A 19,605-nucleotide genomic window follows, 5' to 3' on the forward strand; every position below is an offset into this window, starting at 1 on the left:
GGGGAGAAAAAGCACTGAAGCTCATGGATAGGGCAAATAACCAATTACTTTAATAAACTCAATGGGCAGTGTGATGGCAACAATTGCTCACATATCGATGGCAAAGTTACACATCAGGAATTGCTTTATTTGGTTCTGTGTTTTATTCAGTTCCACATAAATAAATGGTGCGGTAAAACAGTGATCAGAATGTCCTTGATGTTAAGAAAGTGGAAAGCTCATCACAACAAACAAAATATGGCTGTTAATCCCAAACTTATTTTTAAACAGTCACTTATATTAACTTCAACCTGTTCCTTTGGTGTTAGCAGCACTTCAACACTCATTTTAAATCCAGGTGTTTGTAATGGAAAGAAAGTCTAACCAAGTAAATACAGGTACATTCCAAATTCCATGTCTTCAATTTATATTCAAATCAAAGTAAACTTGGGCTAGCAGACCTCAGAGGTTAGCATTGCAGAAAGTAAATAAAATGTCCACAGGGCAAAATGAAAACGTGTCAACTTTGCAGCCAAACTGTGGACTACCTGTACTCTACAACAGAAAATATGGAAGTGCTGAGATGTCATGGTGAGGGTCACAGCATAAAAACAATTTTCACGGAGTAAAGACAACCCTTCCAACCTAGTATTCTGTGATTCTATATGAATTTTCTGGTGCTTTTTTTGTCTTAGTGATTTGGTGCCCCCCAAAGCTGCTCTATCACGCCCCTCCTCAACTGGACAGGGGAGAGAAAATACAAAGAAAGACTCGAAAGGCTCGTGGGTCGAGATAAGAACAGGGAGATCACTCATTGACGTGGTTTAGCCCCAGATGGCAGCTGAGCACCACGCGCTGCTCGTTCACTGCCCGTCCCCTGTTCCCCGTCCCCTCCCCCCTGCCATCCCCGGCAGGATGGGGAGGAGAATGGGAAAGGCAAAGGCAAAGGCAAAGCCTCGTTGGTTGGGATAAGGACAGTTTACTGGGACAGCAAAGGAAGAGGAAAACCACAACAGTAGTACTGGTAACAGGTCACAACGGGTGATAACAGAAAGCAATTTACAGATCCGACAACAACGGACCAATGCTCAGCCCACACTCAGATTGCCCTGGAGCTGCCCCAAAGCTGTCCCTCCTCGACTAGCCCCTTTTTATGGTGAGCATGATGTCACATGGTATGGAATAGCCCCCGGCCAGCTTGGGTCACCTGTCCTGGCTCCTTGTGAAAATTAACTCTATCCTTGCCAGAACCAGGACACTCACCAATTACCGTCACGGGCAAAACAGACTCAACTTAGGGAAAATTAATTTGATTTATTACCAATAAAATCACAGTAGGATAATGAGAAATAAAACCAAGTCTTAAAAAAACCTTCCCCCCACCCCTCCCTTCTTCCCAGACTCTACTTCACTCCCCATTTTCTCTCCCTCCTCCTCCTCCAGCAGCACAGGGGGACAGGGAATGGGTGTTGTGGTCAGTTCATCACACGTTGTCTCTGCTGCTCCTTCCTCCTCAGGGGGAGGACTCTCCACACTCTTCCCCTGCTCCAGCCTGGGGTCCTGTCCCTGTTCCCACCCCCCCCCCCCCAACTCCTAGGAGACAGTCCTCCATGAACGTCTCCAACATGAGTCCTTCCCACGGGCTGCAGTTCTTCACAGACTGCTCCAGTATGAGTCCCTTCCACAGGGTGCAGACCTTCAGGAGCAGACTGCTCCAGCGTGGATCCCTCACAGGGTCACAAGTCCTGCCAGCAAACCTGCTCCAGTGTGGGCTCCTGTCTCCATGGGGCCACAGGTCCTGCCAGGAGCTCACTCCAGTGCAGGCTTCCCACAGGGTCATAGCCTCATTCACCGTGGGGTCCTCCACAGGCTGCAGGTAGATATCTGCTCCACCATGAACCTCCATGGGCTGCAGGGGGACAGCCTGCTTCACCATGGTCTTCTCCCTGGACTGCAGGGGAATCTCTGCTCTGGCACCTGGAGCACCTCCTCCCCCTCCTTCACTGACCTGGGTGTCTGCAGAGTTGTTCCTCTCACATCTTCTCACTCCTCTCTCTGGCTGCATTTGCGGTTGCATGGGTTTTTTCCCCCCTCCTTAACTATGTTATCCCAGAGGCACTACCACTGTCACTGATGCACTCGGCCTTGGCCAGCAGCAGGTCCATCTTGGTGTCATTGGCTCTGTCGGACATGGGGGAAGCTTCTAGCAGCTACTCACAGAAGGCATCCCTGCAGCTCCCCTGCCACCAAAACCTTGCCATGCAAACTAAATACTGTGATCAAGATAATCAGTAATTCTGCTGCTAGTGAAATTCTGTTACTTTGTAGTTCAGATATTTAGTGGCTTTAGCTGTGGATATTCAATTGAAAAGCCATGGGATGGGTGATTGCCATGCAAAATCTGAAGAATTGTGTTTCAAAACAAAATAGGGTCAGAAAGAGAGAATGCACATCAAGAATGCAATCCTCATTGGTTTCATGTTTATTACAACTCCACAAGGGGAGTTCACAAAACAAGATCTCCCATTTCTACACTGAATGTTGTTTTTATAAGGAGTCTGTTGTCTCTGCAGTAAATTAATGGAGTATTTAAAAAACCTTTCTAGGTTTAAAAATAATTACCATAATTGATTTTACAGACATTGTTCTGGTTACACTTTATTTTTGTCTTTTCTTACCCTTTCCATGAAGAGAGCCTACAGAAGACTTCTGTGTAAGTACCTCCTTCTTCCCTGCTGAGTGAAAGCCTTTTTATGGTGCAAGATTAGTGATTATATTAGATCTGGGTTTAGCTGAGGCATTTTGCAGTAATGGTCTGAAACACTGTGGAAGAAAATTGAGAAATCTTTTTAAAAGGCTGACAAATGAAGGGTAGTACATGGCCTTTTAGGCTCTATTAAATCAAATCATTGCAGAGGCTGCACTGACACATGCTGTTCATGAAAGACTTAATACAGTCCTTCTAATCGGATGAATTTTCTTGTTGTGCAAAAACTGTTATTACACTCTATGTGAAACCAGCTGTGCTGCAAGGGGAAGAAATTAAATCGTCTGACTGAGAGGTCACTGGTGAATAGTAGCACAAGATCTGTTACCATTATTAGAGGATTATGAGGCTCTAGAGGACATCCGTTCTTTTATGGTCTTTCAGCTGCTGGAATGAGATATTTTAGTGGTAAATGACACTCTTCTGGGAAATTCATCTGAAGATACATTATTTTGTGTTCTTTGGGGGCTGGGAGTGCATTTTGAGGAAAAAAAAAAGGTAACACATTTTTATTTGGGTAGAAAACATGCTTAAGGATACGTTGAACTGGATTTGGCTCACTCAGGTGATGCCTGATGGTATTGTTCTATGTTTGGTTACGTGAACTTCGGAGACTAGCTGTAGGGAAACAATCATATTATAGTCTTGTGGACAGAGCTTGTGAACAGATTCTTCATGGTTGAAGCTTATTGGGTAGGATTGGCGGGAGTGCGTGAAACTTGAAAACCTAGCTTTTGCTCTCTAAAATGTGCTTATGATTTTTGAGAGCAGTTTAGTTTATAGCTGTTACAAACAGAAACATCTTCATTTATGCACTTATCTGAAAAACTGGTTCCTTCATTTGTGTGAATTGTTCAGTGCTTTTGTCTTGCTCACTGGAGCAAGAAATGTCAGAGTGCTGAAGGCTTTTTCACTGCCGTGCCTTCTGGAGAACTAGATTGATACAACCTCTTTTCCAAAATTCAGCCCTATGTTTCCCTGAAATAAAACCTGGAACTTTGCAGTAACATTTATTTCCTGCCTTTTGGTTGACTTTTTGTGGGGGGCCTGAAACGATTTCTTAGTGTTAAAATTGACCCAAAAGAACTCTCCAGGACAGGCATGCAAACAAATAAATTGTGGTGGGAATAAGGTAAAGCGATATCCTACGTTCAGAATTTAAAATGGAGAGAGCTTATGTTAATATGCATTTGGATTATATTTTTTTTAAATGAGTTTTTCCTTTTGAACATTACTTTACTTGGCTTACTGTTTTCTGGCTATCTCTTATTCTTTATTCTGACACAAGGGCTGCATGATAACAATTTCCCTTCAGTAAAATGTAAGGAAATGTGAAGGAACAGAAGAGAAGGATTATCTTCTTCCCCTGTTATCTTCCTTTAGCTTGTGCTTTTGAAGAGGAATAACTGTTGTATAGCTTAGAAAAACAGCAGAGCACCAAGTTGCAGAGAGTGAGAACAGTTCTCAGAACTATTTATTAAATAAAAGTATTTTGTCTCGCATGTTTAACCTCATTTTAAAAGGCAAGTTATTGCCACACCTCGGCATCATTTTTGAGATGCAAATTAATTTTAAAAACAAAAGCCATAATCTTGAAACCTTAATGACAGACCTAACTACTGCATCCTCCAGGAGTGTGGGGCATGCAGAAGGCAGTGTTGCCAGGCAGCATGCCTCTCCCTCTCCCGAGCTGTGTCCTGCCTACTGGGAGCTAATGAATCGTCCTGTCAGCTTTTTGGAGCTGTTAAGCCCGTAATGAAGATTTAGCATAAATTTAATACTGGAATTAGTCCCAACATTGTTTATCCATTACATGAGGGAGATGGAGGGAGGAGCAGCTTTGCTGTACTAGAACACTTTGTTTTTTTCCCCTAATCTTGCAATTTGAATATACAGTTCAAAACAAGTACACTTTAAAAAGCAATACCTTTAAGGAAATATGTAACTGGCTTTATAGCAGCATGTTCTTAGTCTTTTCCTGACAATTTTGTAAATCAAACTTAGTATCCATTTACTAGATGTTGGTGTAAAAGTCATTGTAGAACTTTTCATTTGATACCTGTTTAGTGTAGAATAAACTTTGTAACTAGAAAATCAATGTGGACACAGGACTTGGAATGAACTTATCACAGCTGATGAAGGCTAGGCTTTAGCAGACTGACTTTAAAGGGTTTGAATGCTTTTATAACTAAGGATTATTAATATAATTTATTTTTAGTTTAATTTAATTTTATAATTTATTTTTATTATAATTTCTTTTTATTACAATTTATTTTGAATGTCATTCAGTCTGATTGCCATATGCATAGTCCAACGTAGCTACTACTGAGAAAAATGCAGGAAGTAGCTTATTGAATAGAGTACTAGCTCAAGACCAAATGCAGTAGCATAAGGCTCTGCCTTTGGCAAAAGGAAGACGCGCTATGGGGAGAGATCGGAAGGAAGGAACTTAGGTAAGAAGTGTGAGCATTATAATGACATATCTGACATCTCTACTGATGTTTTATGTAGCCTTTTTGTCCACCACAAAGTAAACCAATGACAGCATTTATCAGGGATGGGTATTGTTTAAAGAATTAACAAAACCCTCTTATCCTCAGTGTTGAGACCCTTCCAACGTTCTCTGCATACAGAACTTTCTGGATAATATTATTAGAAGACATTTCTACCCTGTTCACACGTTGTGTTAACAGTTGTATGGAAAACTTATGTATCTCAGTGGAGGAGCATACATAACCTCCCTGATATTTTTGGGACTTAAAATGGTGGTGCAGGTTGCTGTGTTAGTGTTAATGATTGCCCCCCTCCTCCTTCCCCCCCCCTCCCCCGAAGTATGGAATGTCCATTGCTTGCAAATTGCCCTGTGATTTACCTTGTATCATTCAAAGATTTAGGTAATAGTGAATCAGGTGATTTTTTTTTTCTTAAAACTCAAGGAACAACAGGTGCCCAGAAATAAAACTGCTTCCATCTATCAAGTCTCCTAGCTTCAAGGGGATATTTTTTTTCTTCCTGTATTGATTTAACCAAAATAGGTTCTTGCTTTCAGGATGTTGAGCCTTTTGTAATCAAATCTTCTTTTGGGTTCTATTTAATTTAATCAGGAAGTTAATTTTCTTTTTCTTCCTGTGTACTAATGAACATAATTTTCTCTTAGGCAGTGCTGTTGTCCCTTTGGCATGGGTAAAGCAGGGAATACAACATCATTGTGAATAGGTTAGTTTAAACAAATCATTACAGTTGGGGAGTGGGAAGGAAAGGTAGAGCAGCAAATTAAATCTCATATTGTGAGTGAAGGTTTCATTTTTCTGTTTTTTCAGTGTTAATACAGATTTCATATTAATGAATTTTGACTGGGAACAGAATTGATGTTAATCAAACTCTGCCATGTGCTCTTGAGTTTGGAATGACTTGCTTCCCCCATCTGCTTTTGTACTTTAAAGAATATTGTGATAACAAGGAATACTCCTTATGATGCAGGATTTATAAAATATGATGATGATGGTCTTGAAAGTGTGACCAAGCATTTCAGCTAGGAGGAATGTGCTGATTAAGGCACCTGATGCAATAAATTCAGGGAAGCCCCCAGAGAGTGGAATAGGAGAGAAAGATCCCAATTGCTGTGTGTGTCTGAAATAGCAGTTGAGCTGTGATAATGAAGTCAGGTGGGAAGGAGAAAAAAATAAAAATAAATAAATAATATTGAACAGAGAAGAAAAGGTAGTTCAGAGAATTACTGAGGAGCTCCCTTCCACAAGTTACATTAAAGCCCTGTTCCAAGGTGGTGCTGTGAGGTGGGTTTTATGTGGGCTCATTCCTTTGACTTCTGTTGGGCAAAGCCATGTGATAGGTGTGAAAGGAGTTTGGGGTTTAAAAGGTTTGCTCTTGTCTTGTCATACGAGAGAAAATCTGAGAGAATCTAAGAACCATGAGGTACATTGCTTCTCAGGGAGTCTGTTACTCTCAGAAGTATCTTACTTCTCGTTGTGTTTTATTCTTCTACAGGACTGTTTATTCTGGATGAGTTAAGTTTATGATGAAAGAAAAGCAGAATGATAAATTCAGAGCAATGTGCAAAGAACCACCACTCTTCTGGTGAAAGTCAGGTTTATGGCGCCACTTAAACAGGAGGAGTGGTATCCATCTCATAACCTACCTTGAATTGTTGGAAAGTTAGTGTGACTTACACAGTTAATTCAGATATTGAGAAATACGTCAAAACTATCTCGGTCTACAACTGTCTTGGGCCAGTATGGGCTGCTGAGACAAGGAGATAAAAGGCTAAATTTGTCACTTAGAGCTTTGCATATTCGGATGAGCTATTCTCACAACCACCTTGTATGCTGATCTATGCTATAAGATATACACAGTTAGGTAAACAAATAATCTCCACTTAATTATCTCTGAAATCCTGAAAATTGATTGATGTATTTTATAACATACTGGCTTTTGAAACCTACAGTCGCAGCCTAGATTCCTGTAAAATCATCTATACAGATTTCCAGTCTTCTGCTTGCATAAATCTAACAGTCTTGTGATATGTGTAAAGCAGGTTGTTTAATTAACCCATTTGCAATTTACATTTTCTGTGTATAAAATATTTTAATTCATCTAATGGAAGAAGTCTTGCTTCTACAGCTTTTATTTAGAAAACTAGTTATTATGCATGTATAATTGGAGAATTGAATGTTCTCTTTGAAATATCTGTGCTTCATATGAAGATCCTGCCTCATCTGTGTCTCTGATACCTTATTTCTATTTTGCTCATCTGCCATTCAGTTTTTATGTAAAAGGTAACTTAAAAAAAATAATTTGTACAAGTTGCGGTTTAACCCTAGAGGGCAACAGAGCCTCATGCAGCCACTTGCTCAATTCCCCCTCCCGGTGGGAATGGGGAGGGAATTGGAAGGGTGAAAGTGAGAAAACTCATGGTTGACAGTTTAATAGGTAAAGCAAAAGCCACACACACAAGCAAAGCAAGACAAGGAATTCATTCACCACTTCCCATCGACAGGGAGGTGTTTAGCCATCTGCAGAAAAGCAGGGCTCCATCGCACATAACGAGTACTTGGGAAAACAAATGCCGTAACGCTGAACGTCCTCTCTTCCTCCTTCTTCTCCCAGTTTTATTGCTGAGCATGAGGTCATATGGTATGAAATATGGCTTTGGTCAGTTGGGGTTAGCTACCCTGGCTGTGTCCACTCCCAACCTCTTCTACACTCCCAGTCTACTCACTGGTGGGGAGTTGTGAGAAGCAGAGCAGGCCTTGATGCTGTGTGAATGCTGCTCAGCAATAGCTAAAACATCCCTGTGTTATCAATGCTGTTTTGTTCACAAATCCAAAACACAGCCCCATACAAGCAAATACGAAGAAGATTAACTCTATCCCAGCCAAAGCCAGTAAACAACAAAAGCTGGAAAACTGCCCTACTTATCTTCAGTCCAAAGATGCGGAAGAAAGGGAAGTGAGGGTGCTACCTAAGGAGATGCTTTCAGTTTGGAATAAACAGATGGGAAAGCAAGGCACTGTTAAACTTGTATGGAAAGTGCTCCTGGGTGTGAAAGTCTGCTCAAATGAATACTACCTTAAATTCTCAGCCACTTTTATTGATTTTGCTTTGAAAGATTTACAGTAAAGCCAGTCCTCTGTCTAGGCAGGTGCTGCGATGATGACTACCTCAACAACCTTGGGAAACAGAGAGAGGGAGGGAGGGAGACTAGTCAGTCAAAAATGTGGGGAAATTTTGGGTTGTAAAGGGATTTATTCTATTTAAGTATTTGGAAAACCAGAAAAAAGAATGTATTGTAGTTAATTCCTTAGGTTTAAATATAAATTCCAGAACAAAGGTTTTTAAGCTTGTAGAAGCATGAATTTGGATTGCTCAACTGTAAAAGTAGTGATGCCTTTTAGAACATACAGTATTTTTTGGGGTCTGTAACTTGGAACCAATAATTACAGAGGTAAGTATGCAAAATCCCCGAGTTCTTGGATTTTTATTCATTATTCTTGCTCTGTAGTTTCTGTGGAATGAGATGGACCTGTGTACAGTGAAAAAATTTATCACCTCATATGAAATGCATATTGAGAGAATGTTGTAACAGAATTTCCCATTTATAGTTTTTTGAACCACTGTGCTTATAAACCACTGATGATCTAAATAAAAGGGGAATGGAGGTAAATAAGTCTCCTTTCCTTTGTTGTCAATTCAGGGGCAGGTCTGTGGAAGTTTTATACCATATATTAAAGAATGCAGAAAATTATGCTGTATTCAATGAGAGATTTGTGGGATATGATATGACAGAACTGAATTGCAATAATTTCTTCATTGATTTGGTGTGTATGTTAATGTGCCATTTTCAATTACATGTTCCTTTCAGTGTTCCTGGAATGGAATTGCAAGTAAAAATTAATTTATTGTGGAAATCAGATTATTGCAGTGGTTACAGCTGAACATGCATAACAAGGTGCTTTTAAGATGATAACTTAAAAAGAAATAAGTTGTAAGTCTTATGAAATTACAGACTTCAGAATTTTCCTTTCTCTTTCCTATCAACAGAAAAAATAATGGAAAAAGGTAGCAATTTCTAAATATGTTCTGAGAAGTTCACTGTCTTATATAAGATACTGTGTTGGCAACCCAGTTCCAAGTTTATTTCCTGCTTTTGTTTTATATTAGGTCCCAAATCTGATTCCAGTTCTGATATTTAAATTGGGAAGACCTTTGGAGCCTGCACTTTACAGGGATATATTGTATACGTTACCTACACTGGGTGTACACAAGGTCAGAATGAAAAATTTTTAGTAAAACAAAAACTGTATCAATAAGAGCTCATTTATTTATAAAAAACTATTTAGACTGAGCAATGCATAGATTGCTTAAAACAACTGATTTATAAGCTTCAGCTTAACATTCTAACATTTTGATTGGGATATGACATTTATTTTAAGGATTGAAATGTACATTATGCTTTATTGTCTGCACTGTATCATCGTTATATATATAAAATGAAAAGATGCTCTTGGACTGATTATACACTAAAGTTTTTCAGAAAATGACTTCCAGTTTCTTTATGACATCACAGTTGGACAGTTATCTCCTTGTTGTGCTTGGGTGTAAAATAATGATTTGTAGATTTGTCTTTGTTCTTTGACATAAAAAATAAGTGACATTTGTTTAAAAAAATTCTTTCAGGTTTGTGTAGCTCAGATTCTACGCACCATACACATGCTGGGGAGCACACCAAAGCTTAGAGCGATTACTTTGCGGCTGATGACATCCTTATGGGAAAGACAGGTTAGAAAATTCTTGTAGTGTCACTAAGATAAGTGTAGTTGAAAAACTTCATTACATCTAACCAAGGGAGGAAATTAATTTTGGAACATTGCTTACACCAGTAGCTCAGTATCAGCAGTATGAAATAAATGGTGGAAGTGGTACCTATATTGATTCTGTTTTAGTGAAAAATGTCAATACTTATGTCTTTCATGAAACCTACTTTTCATCAGGTCTCAGACTCAAATTAGGGAAAAAAGTGTTTGAAGGACAGCTTTGTGCTTTTCATAATGTGCAGTAAGAACAAGACCTTAGTTACATGTCAATTATTTGCTTCTCTGTTTATAAAGTAACAATACAGATTTAGTCTGCAAAAGCCAGTTACATATCAATGCAGCATTAGATTCCAGTAATGAAAGAAAGAGAAGTATGGTATGCAGTAATAGTGGTATTTAGAAGTCATGGAAAAGTGCTAGCAATTGAAAATCCTGTCGCTAACTTTTGAAGGTGTGATGATAGTTTTTAAATTAAATCTTTTCTAGGATCGAATTTACCCAGAATTGCAGAAGTTCTTGGCAATGTCCAATATGCCCTCTTTGTCTCTTGACAAAGATGCTCAATGGGAAAACATGATTGCTAAAGCTGCTTGTATAAGAGATATATGTAGCCAGAGGTAAGTGCAAGTGTTATCCATCTTATGTCTTTGTAAGGGGAACATTTCTTTTTTTCTCAGAAAAGATGCATAATTATTTTTACCTACTCTTACATTAGTTGTGGGTGATCTTTTCCTAGTTGTATGAGATACTGACATTGGTAGTCTCAGTAGCTAGTAAGTTTTAGGTTTTATATTATAACTAATAGAAAGCACATATAAATAATGTGAAAATTAAAATGTCTTCATCCTGAAACAAAACATGCATCCTGTACTGATCCAGAGTAGAAACTTAAAGCATGCCACCTCCAAATTATAAAAAAGAGTGATGAAACATTAGAAGAAACAACTAAAGATCTGTGTGTCTTTTGATCTATTCAAAGAAAGATTGAGTGCTTTTCTGAAAAGTGTGTTTTGTCACATGTAAATTCCTGATCTTTATTCAGATATAATACTGACCACAGAATACAAGTCTAACTGGATGATATATTGATCCTTTCCAGCTCTAACAATCCATGAATATCAGTACTTGATAATAATTTACAATTCCTGTAACGATTATTTTTAAACACGTTATCAATTTATTTCTGTTCTTACGTGCACAGTAGCATCTTTTCTCTTTGCCACCTATCTTTTGGGTTCTACTTTTCACTTTCTTTCTTGAAGGTGAGTTACTTAACATCTGGGAAGATCAATGTATCTTTCAATCATCAACTAAAAAAAAAGAATATACCCTTTCCTTTACCTCTTCAACCTTCTTTAATTTTGCCAAAAAGCATTCTTCAAGAAATATTTTTTAAAAACCCAAACAAAACTGAAAAGCAAGAGATAAATCTCAATGCAGCTATAATATTCTTTTTGCCAGGTAAGTGGTGTAGTTAGAGTTGAGGTGTATGTACGATCTTCATGCAGTTAGAAATTATTTGGAGGAAAGCGAGAGCAAATAGAGGAAGCTTGAGTGTTCCATGCATATGAATCACCTAGCCTGGTGCTTATTTACCCCAAGTTCTTACAGAAACAGTATGATGAACTGCTGAGTCAGCAAGTTGACACCTCCCCCATCACTGCCCAATAAAACTGAATGAATACTAAAAGACTGGAAAGCAAACAAGTAGCCCATGCAGTCATTGAAGGAGAGACAAATGATATTGCAGCAGCAAAAAATTTGGAAAAATGTTCTTGTCTGATGTAGGAGGGCCAAAAATCTTTTGCCTCCAGAATCTCCACCAAAACACTGTAGTGAGTACTTACAGAAGACTACAACAAAGAAGCAGCAAAGAAGAGTGTCTTTAATTGCACACATGGATTTTCCTTCTCAGTCACTTCTTGAATGATGTAATCTTTTAGCATACACAACAGCGTTGGACAAAAAACTTCCAGAGCTTAACCACTTGGTGATCTTTTATTTGGAATTTGATGCCTGCTGATTTAATTCTCTATGTCACTCAGCCTTTAGAACTCTCTATCATATCCTCCCTTGTATCTTTTTTTTCTTCCAGTTTTAGTATGTTTTAGTTGTCACCTAAACAAAAACAATACTTAATGAATTTTATGTTTATAGAATAGAACTTGTGTATATGCATGAATATTGCCTTGTATCTTCATGTTTCTTCCTTTAGACCGTACCAGCATGGAGCAGACATGTTGGCTGCAATTTCCCAGATATTAAATGAATGCACAAAACCTGATCAAGCTTCGCCTGCTGCTCTAGCATTACAGGGTCTTAAGGCACTTTGTGAGGCTGAGGTAAGATTAAACTGGCTTGTCCCTGTGTTTTGTTTTGATTGTGGATTATGGACTTTTTTCCTAGTTGGCTTTTTTTTTTTTTAACAGTACATTGGATTGTTGCAGTTTTTTTTTTCTTCTGACAAATTTAATTCCTCTCTTCCAACATCAGTTAATTGTTCCTGGGAAAATGTACTGTGAACTTCTACTGCAGCAGGTCAGCCCTTCACACATGGGTTGGAATTTTAGGTCAATTTCACAGTTTGTTTCAAAGACATCCTTTCATGCATTTTTCCTTGAGATTTGAAAAGAACAGCTGTTTGGCACATACTTCTTACTGGCTGAAAAGTATATAAATAATCTCATTTTTGATAACTTTTTACTGGCCTGCCCTGCTGGGTATCATTCATCTAGTGTACCTGATGGGAAGTAAAATCACTTGTAATGAGGTGGCTTCTGTTTTACTCTAATGTATTCATTACTTACTGATGAAGAGGACAAGTAAGCATTGGAACATGCTGCCCAGAGAAGTTGTACTTTCTCCATCCTTGGAGGTTTTCTTGTTCCTTTTGGGTAAAAACCTGAGCAGCTGAGTCTGATCTCATAGTGACCCTACTTTGAGCAGGAGGTAGGACTAGAAATATCCTGAGGTCCCTTCCAGCCCAAATTATCCTGTGATCCTATCCCTGAGTTAGGAGCCAAGGCTCTTTGTTTCCACAGTGACATCCCAGAAATGCTGATGCAGGCACAGACATGCTGTGACTCACACTATAGATGAACTGTGAGCTATGCAGGCCATCTGAATTAGTGGACTTATGATAGCCTGCAGGAATATTTGATTATCTGTTCTCTGACAAACAGCAATTTTAAGTTTATCCACTTTTTCACTTTTAGTGCAGTGTTTACTGTAGTGAGGCCAGTCCAGCAAAAGTCTCCAGCCATTGCCACATTATACGTCTGAGATCATGTCAGCAGTTCAAGAACAACATAATAAATGGTTAGCAGTCCACAGACATGGTATTCAGTGTAGTTAAAAAGCTTCAGACAGTGGCCACTAAGAACCAACTTACTCAGTATTTCCTTTTGGTATGGAGTTTGGCTTTTCTTAAGGTCACATAGGGTTCTTTGAATGCTGACCTCATTTACTAATTAAGCAGTGTTTTCCCAGACTGGATTATAGATAGACTTTGTTTCCTACAAAGAAGCAGAAGCTAGGCCTATGACAAATCTCACATCCTGCTATAAAAACGTCATTTGAGAACGACGTACTGTACTGCTGTTGAGAAGTGTAATGCTGAGACAACTCCAGATACTTTGGATGGAAGAAAGGAAGGAAATAATAACTTTGTAGACAGGTACCAATTTTTCCTGTACTAATTCTTAAAAGTCCTCCTCAGCTTGCTTTGTTTCCTCCATTTCATGCCAGTGTAACGTTCTGGGAGACCAGAACTGCCCTCAGGTATACTGAAACTTTAATGGGGAATTCTCTTGTGGTTTGGTAAACCAAGTAACTGTTTGGGTTAAGTAATGCAGTCTGTCCTTTGTTTAGTATTTAGACTTCAGTTTGCGGTGCAGAAACCTTCAAGGGCAAAATCATAGAGGTTGGTCAGAAGGGTTTGTTTTGGTGCTTTCGCTCTCTGCCACTGTCTCAATAGATAATCACAGGAAAGGGATTTAATATCTGAGCTTTTCCATGTGCAGCTGCTTAGGTGCAGGATTTTAGTGAGCACCTTATTTTCAGTCAACTTCCGCACTGCTATAACAAACCATGTTTTTATATGTATAGTGTTGACATAGTTGATGATGGAACCCTCTACACCACATGGTTTTGTCAAAGCTGAATTCTGAGAGTCTCAGGCTCCTTTGTAAAAGTAATACTATAATAAAACATTCTGCACCATTGATTTTTTTTTTGGTTGAATGTTGTGACAGAAGAGTTTTCCATTTTGTTGACTGCAGTAATTGTTTTGTGTAAATGTAATGTCTTTACAGAAAGTACGTACTATGTCAATAGCATTTAAGAGTATTAGGTTAGGTTTTGAGGGACTTAAAAGTTTTTTGGGTTTTTTTTTTTTTTGGTAGGAGGGTATGACAAAAGGCCTTTAATGAATAGTGCACAGTGACTTGCATGTCAACAATGTAAAATAGTTATTGCCAGGCCACACTTCCTATTTCTGGGCAAATATTTTGGGGTTTTTTCCCAGCAATTTCAACAGAAGCCAGAGTACTTCCTATGAGGCCCTCTATCCTGGCATCTAATTGATTTCATGTATCAAGTAGTATATGCAAGCCAAGAAACATTCAAGAGTGAAGATGGTAAGCATAGTACTTAAAACTCCTTTCCACGTTTTTTGTGGAAGTGGTTTCTTGCTGTTTATTTCTTCATTCCACATGTATTTGTTTTATTGATTAGAAAGAAACCAGGATAGCAGAGTAATATAATGAACTGAAAAGCTATGTGAGAACAAATTATGTAGACTGATTTTAACATTTAGTAGGAATTACAAAGATGGATGTTGTTTAAACAGTAAAAACTGTACTCTTAAAATGGTGGGTTTGTGTTGAGATATTATCACAGGATCATTACATTCTTCTTGGGCTCAAGTTTCTGCCAGTTTCACTTTCTCAGGTCTGATTTACTCCTCATTTTTTTTTTCCTTTATTTTATATCCTTCGCCTTGTATGTAGTTAACATCATAATGTCTCTTTGAACTCTTTAGCCAGTAGTGTAGGTGCAATTCCTTACCTGTGCAGATCTGCTGTTGAAGGGAGCTGCCAGGCTGCCAGGGTGAACTCTGTACAGCTAAGGTTTTTTCCACATACTGAATGAGTTAAATAAATTGACTGGGAATGTTATGGGCCTGCATTCAGTCTGACCCGTCTGGTGAACACCCACCATCAGAATATTTGTCATTTTACTTGATTTCCCGAGTACCTGCTACTGCTCCTAAAAGTGCTGCTGCTTCCCCCCCCCCGCCCTGATCTGAATGGTGTGATCTATGCCCTCACTGAATGAAAATCATGTCACCAGCTTCACTTTCAAGTCAGCTACCGAAATCCATTTTGGTGCATCTTTATCACTGGTGCAATTGCTGGTTTTTGAAAGCTGGAAATGTGAAAGATCTTGTGGCAATGTAAACTTAATTTTTCTTTTTATGAATGCATTACATAGTCACAAACAGTTAATCCTTCTGCACCTACCTGTGCACCCAGCCTCCTTTCATCTTGGAAACATTCACTACAGTGGCAACGTCATTTTCTGTCACTTAATAAGGATGTGTGGTACACTAGTGTAGTCTACCTGGTGCTTCCATGTTGTTTTCTTCTCTTCTTCTCCCTTTTTTTGTTTTCCCAGGCTTTGCCATTTCATGTATTTTGACACTTCATTTGCTTTTTTTCTCAAGGCTGGAACAGAATTCTAACCTCGTCTTCCGGTTTTGCTAATAAGATAGCTAGTACTCTTGCACTTTTTATAAGAAATGGTATATAGTGATAGCTTGAGGAACACTGAATAGCTTCAGGAAGACTAAATTCATTAGTGTATTTTAGGTAGGGAAGTTACTACTTTTTTTAAGCTTAGGAAAATCTTACTTTCTTCAGAACACACAATATGACTTGTAATTTTAATAAATGTTGTCTTAAACTTTGTAATTTAAAACACTAACGGTGGCTTTTAACTTGCATGTTCCTTCTCCCGTTTGGTCTTCAACTTCATGTTGCATTCATTGCAGACACAATTAAGGAAACTTGTGCTCCAAGTACTTATAATCTGTTAGCGGAAACTGGAAAACTGCTTGTGTAGTCCACAAAAAGAATTCCCCTTTTGTAGCTGAAATTTCAATGTAAGCATTTTGCATTTGAATGTGGACATACTCTATAGACAGGATGGTCATAGCCGAACTTTTTACTGTGGAAATGGCATTGAGTAGTGATCTGGCTGTTAATCCTCAGGATTAATAGTAGCGCTTCTGTCTCTGCAGCACTGTCATGTTGTCAAGTCAGCAAGTTTTAGACTATTGGGCAAAATGTGTTTTGAAGAGAAGACGGTTTTATTTACTCTAATTTATTCCTAGATCATATTCATTCACAAATGTCATAGGGCAGCAAGAGTCATTTTTCGTTGTCACAGTGTGCATCAGAGTCCAATACTCTCTGAGCAGGTTATTTTAGATATTCCATGCGTGAAGAATGTAATGTATAATATCAAATTTACTTTTTGAACATAGTTGTCATTACACAGGATTTCTGATTCAGTAGAGTGATACAAAATACACTGAAATCACAATACAAATGTAAATTACATTTAGCAAAATATAGCAATTGCAATATACAGTTCAATCACAATACCAATGTGATTCCCATTACCAGACTCTATAATATGCTCACCACTGCAATGATGAGCATCCCCAGTCGCCAGGAAGGAGTATGTAGATTGAAGCCAGCTCAAGCCCATTACTCTCTTCGAAATTCTCTTGTTATCTGTCTAGTTTTTATTACGTTAGGCTGAGCCACGTACTCACTCCACCATATGCTGGTCTGACTGACTCAGACATGTTCACACTTTTTTAAGGAATTGGGGAGAAACATTTACACCATCAGTTTTGAGCAGTATAAATATGTCTTGATTTAAAAAAAAAATCAAGAAGAAAAACTCGTTTCTCATTTGATGTGTTGTTTTAGGATAGAAGGCACATGGACTGTAAGATGATGGCTGCAGCACTGTGATCACAGGGAACAGCTATGCCAACCACGACCAAAAGGCTTGAGAGCTGTTGTGACACAAGTGCTGTGATCCATGATCCACCCAAAAGGAGAGGAATCTTGTACCTCGTTTACATTGGAAGAGGTTGTGATACCTGCAGATGTCAAAGGCTGAACCCAAAGAACTATAAAGAGCTAAGAAATGTTACAAGTAATTTTTACACCTACTATTTTACAACTGTTAACGCCATCATTTCTCCATACAAAGCAAGGGAAATAGTCCCTGCATAGCCTAATCCAGTTGTCCCTCCTTTGTGGGGTAGGTTGGGCTAGGTGACCTTATTCTCTGAATCAAGGATTCTGTGATTAGACCTGGTGCACCAGCCTTGCTGGGCTTGGTATGAATGGATATTTGTCTCAGAGGAAATAGTGCTTAAAATTATGTGCTTCTCTGACTTGCTCCCCTGCCCCAGATCAAACATGAAATTTAATTTAAATGTTGTTGTTCCCTATTTTTTCCCATGATTCCCCACCCTCTTAGGGCAGTAGGTCACCTGAAGCAAGAGTGCTTTTTCTCTCCCTGACATCAGTAAATCATAGCTTTTAGTTTTTCCCCTCTAGCAAATATGTGTCCAGTCAGTGGACTGTTTTAAAAGAAATTTTAAAAATAACAAGAAAATGCAAATTTAAAATAAAATGCACTGTACCAGAAGCACTGAGCTTGTTAATTGTGTGGTTTTTAATGTCTCAAGATGACAGTGATCTGTCAATTTGAACAAACCCAGAATGAAAAAAACCACACCATCAAACAGATAACATAAAGATGAAAACAGACTTAAAAAGAATTTTTACCAAAGTATGACACTTTGTGTGTCATAGATCTGTGAACATACATTTTCTGATTAGCACTGATTCTTTTTCTGCAGATAGTAATTGGCATATCAGTGTCATGAAGTAAAGTTCTCTTATCTTGCTAGTTTTCTAGGGTGTATTGCATTTTCAGAGGACAGCTTTGTCCAGCTGAGCAGTGACTCTGGAATCACAGGGCTTTTCCTTGGGAATTCATGATTAGCAGAGAAAGTTCATCACAAGATGTTTATCACAGTCATCTATTCCTCCAGAAAGACATCATGTCAAGGTTATTACTGCTTTTATAACCTTTTCCTTTGTTTATTTATAAGAACTTAGTGTGTAAAGTACCTCTCTCCTATTTTCCCCACTGTTCCCATCCTCCCTGCTCCACTGGTTTCTTCACAGTACTTCATTTGGTAGGAGGTTTTCTGTAGGACTACCGTTATGTTATGAGTCTATAAAAGAGCCAGAAGAATTCTACAGTCTTAACTTTTTAAGAGTTAAAAAATATTTTTTAAGGAAATTTAGTGTTATAGCAACTGAGGATGAAGTCCATTAATTACAGGCCAGAATGCACAGCTATGCTCAGTTTTGATATGCTCCAGCTTCTGTATTTATGGTGTACCAGATGATGTTTGGCCACATTAAATCATGTTCCTTCTTCAGATCAATTCACCAAGTGTGAATTGAAGGATGTGTGAATCCATGTGAAAGATGTGTGTTTGTTTTAAAGGCATCCAGTGAGAAGTGAAACACACGAACATACACCTGAACTATTTTAAAGTTATTCTTTGATATTTAGAAAACTTTCCCTTTTTGCATTCTTAAAGAACTACAGTTTCAAAATTGCCAGTATTTTATCATTTCTGGATGCAGCAATGCAATTTTTCAAACATTCCCACCTTTAACTCCAGAGAACCAGAATTTGGTTGGGACTTTCTTAGATCTGACACTTGAATGTTGGATTATTGAATTAAGTTTTCATTTTTCATCTGGCAGCTGTCAAAGTGGCATCTTAAAGGACCATCTGCTTTATACTGGGAACTGTGTTGCAAGTGTTCTTTGCAAGAGCAGAAACATCATGGATGTTGTCAAGATGCTCTTAAAAGATTGGAAACATACAGTAGGATAGTTTTAGTTTTGTCAGAAATGCCAAAGGAACCTTGCTCTATGGCTCTAAATTGTGATTATCTAATTGAACACCATCGAACTGAAAATACTATTACTCAAACTTTAATAATGTCTTTGTAGTTTAGTGGTTTCATTGAACAAGAGCTTGATATAGGCTGATGCTTATTTTTGTCACTGTATTGAATTGAATGTGAAGTGGGGATTGAATTCAGAACACTGTGTTCCCAGTGTGGTCATGGATCCCAGAAATGTGAGCAGTTCCTCAATACAGAGCTTTTTAACTAGCCACCAGAATAATATGTGCCTTTCTAATCTGAGAAAACACTGGCTTTGGAGAATTCCACTGATTCTTCACTGTGTTGTTTAGCTTCATGCATAGCTATTTAATGGGACTGTGGTGAAGATGGTTTCTGTGTTCAGTAGAGATCCAGAGTGCCACATACTGAGAGGATAGGAGAATGCCTTAGACAAGAGCATCCTTCTTCTGCCATACAGTTAAGACCCTTCATGCTGTTCAGTCCTG

At 38.5% G+C, this 19,605-nt stretch overlaps 1 protein-coding gene across 8 annotated transcripts in view; it reads left to right on the forward strand.

Annotated features, from left to right (window-relative positions):
- The window catches only part of FOCAD (focadhesin), a 136,007-nt gene that overhangs the window by 44,818 nt on the left and 71,584 nt on the right, over positions 1 to 19,605 (forward strand). For all 8 annotated transcript variants that reach the window (XM_054809384.1, XM_054809385.1, XM_054809390.1 and 5 more), the window contains exons 13-16: positions 9,425 to 9,529; positions 9,941 to 10,042; positions 10,564 to 10,694; positions 12,293 to 12,419. In XM_054809384.1, the coding sequence (XP_054665359.1) occupies positions 9,425 to 9,529; positions 9,941 to 10,042; positions 10,564 to 10,694; positions 12,293 to 12,419 (465 nt within the window). The remainder of the gene's footprint in view (positions 1 to 9,424; positions 9,530 to 9,940; positions 10,043 to 10,563; positions 10,695 to 12,292; positions 12,420 to 19,605) is intronic.

This window comes from Grus americana, chromosome Z (genome assembly GCF_028858705.1).
Source record: "Grus americana isolate bGruAme1 chromosome Z, bGruAme1.mat, whole genome shotgun sequence".
In the NCBI taxonomy this organism is placed as follows: domain Eukaryota; kingdom Metazoa; phylum Chordata; class Aves; order Gruiformes; family Gruidae; genus Grus; species Grus americana.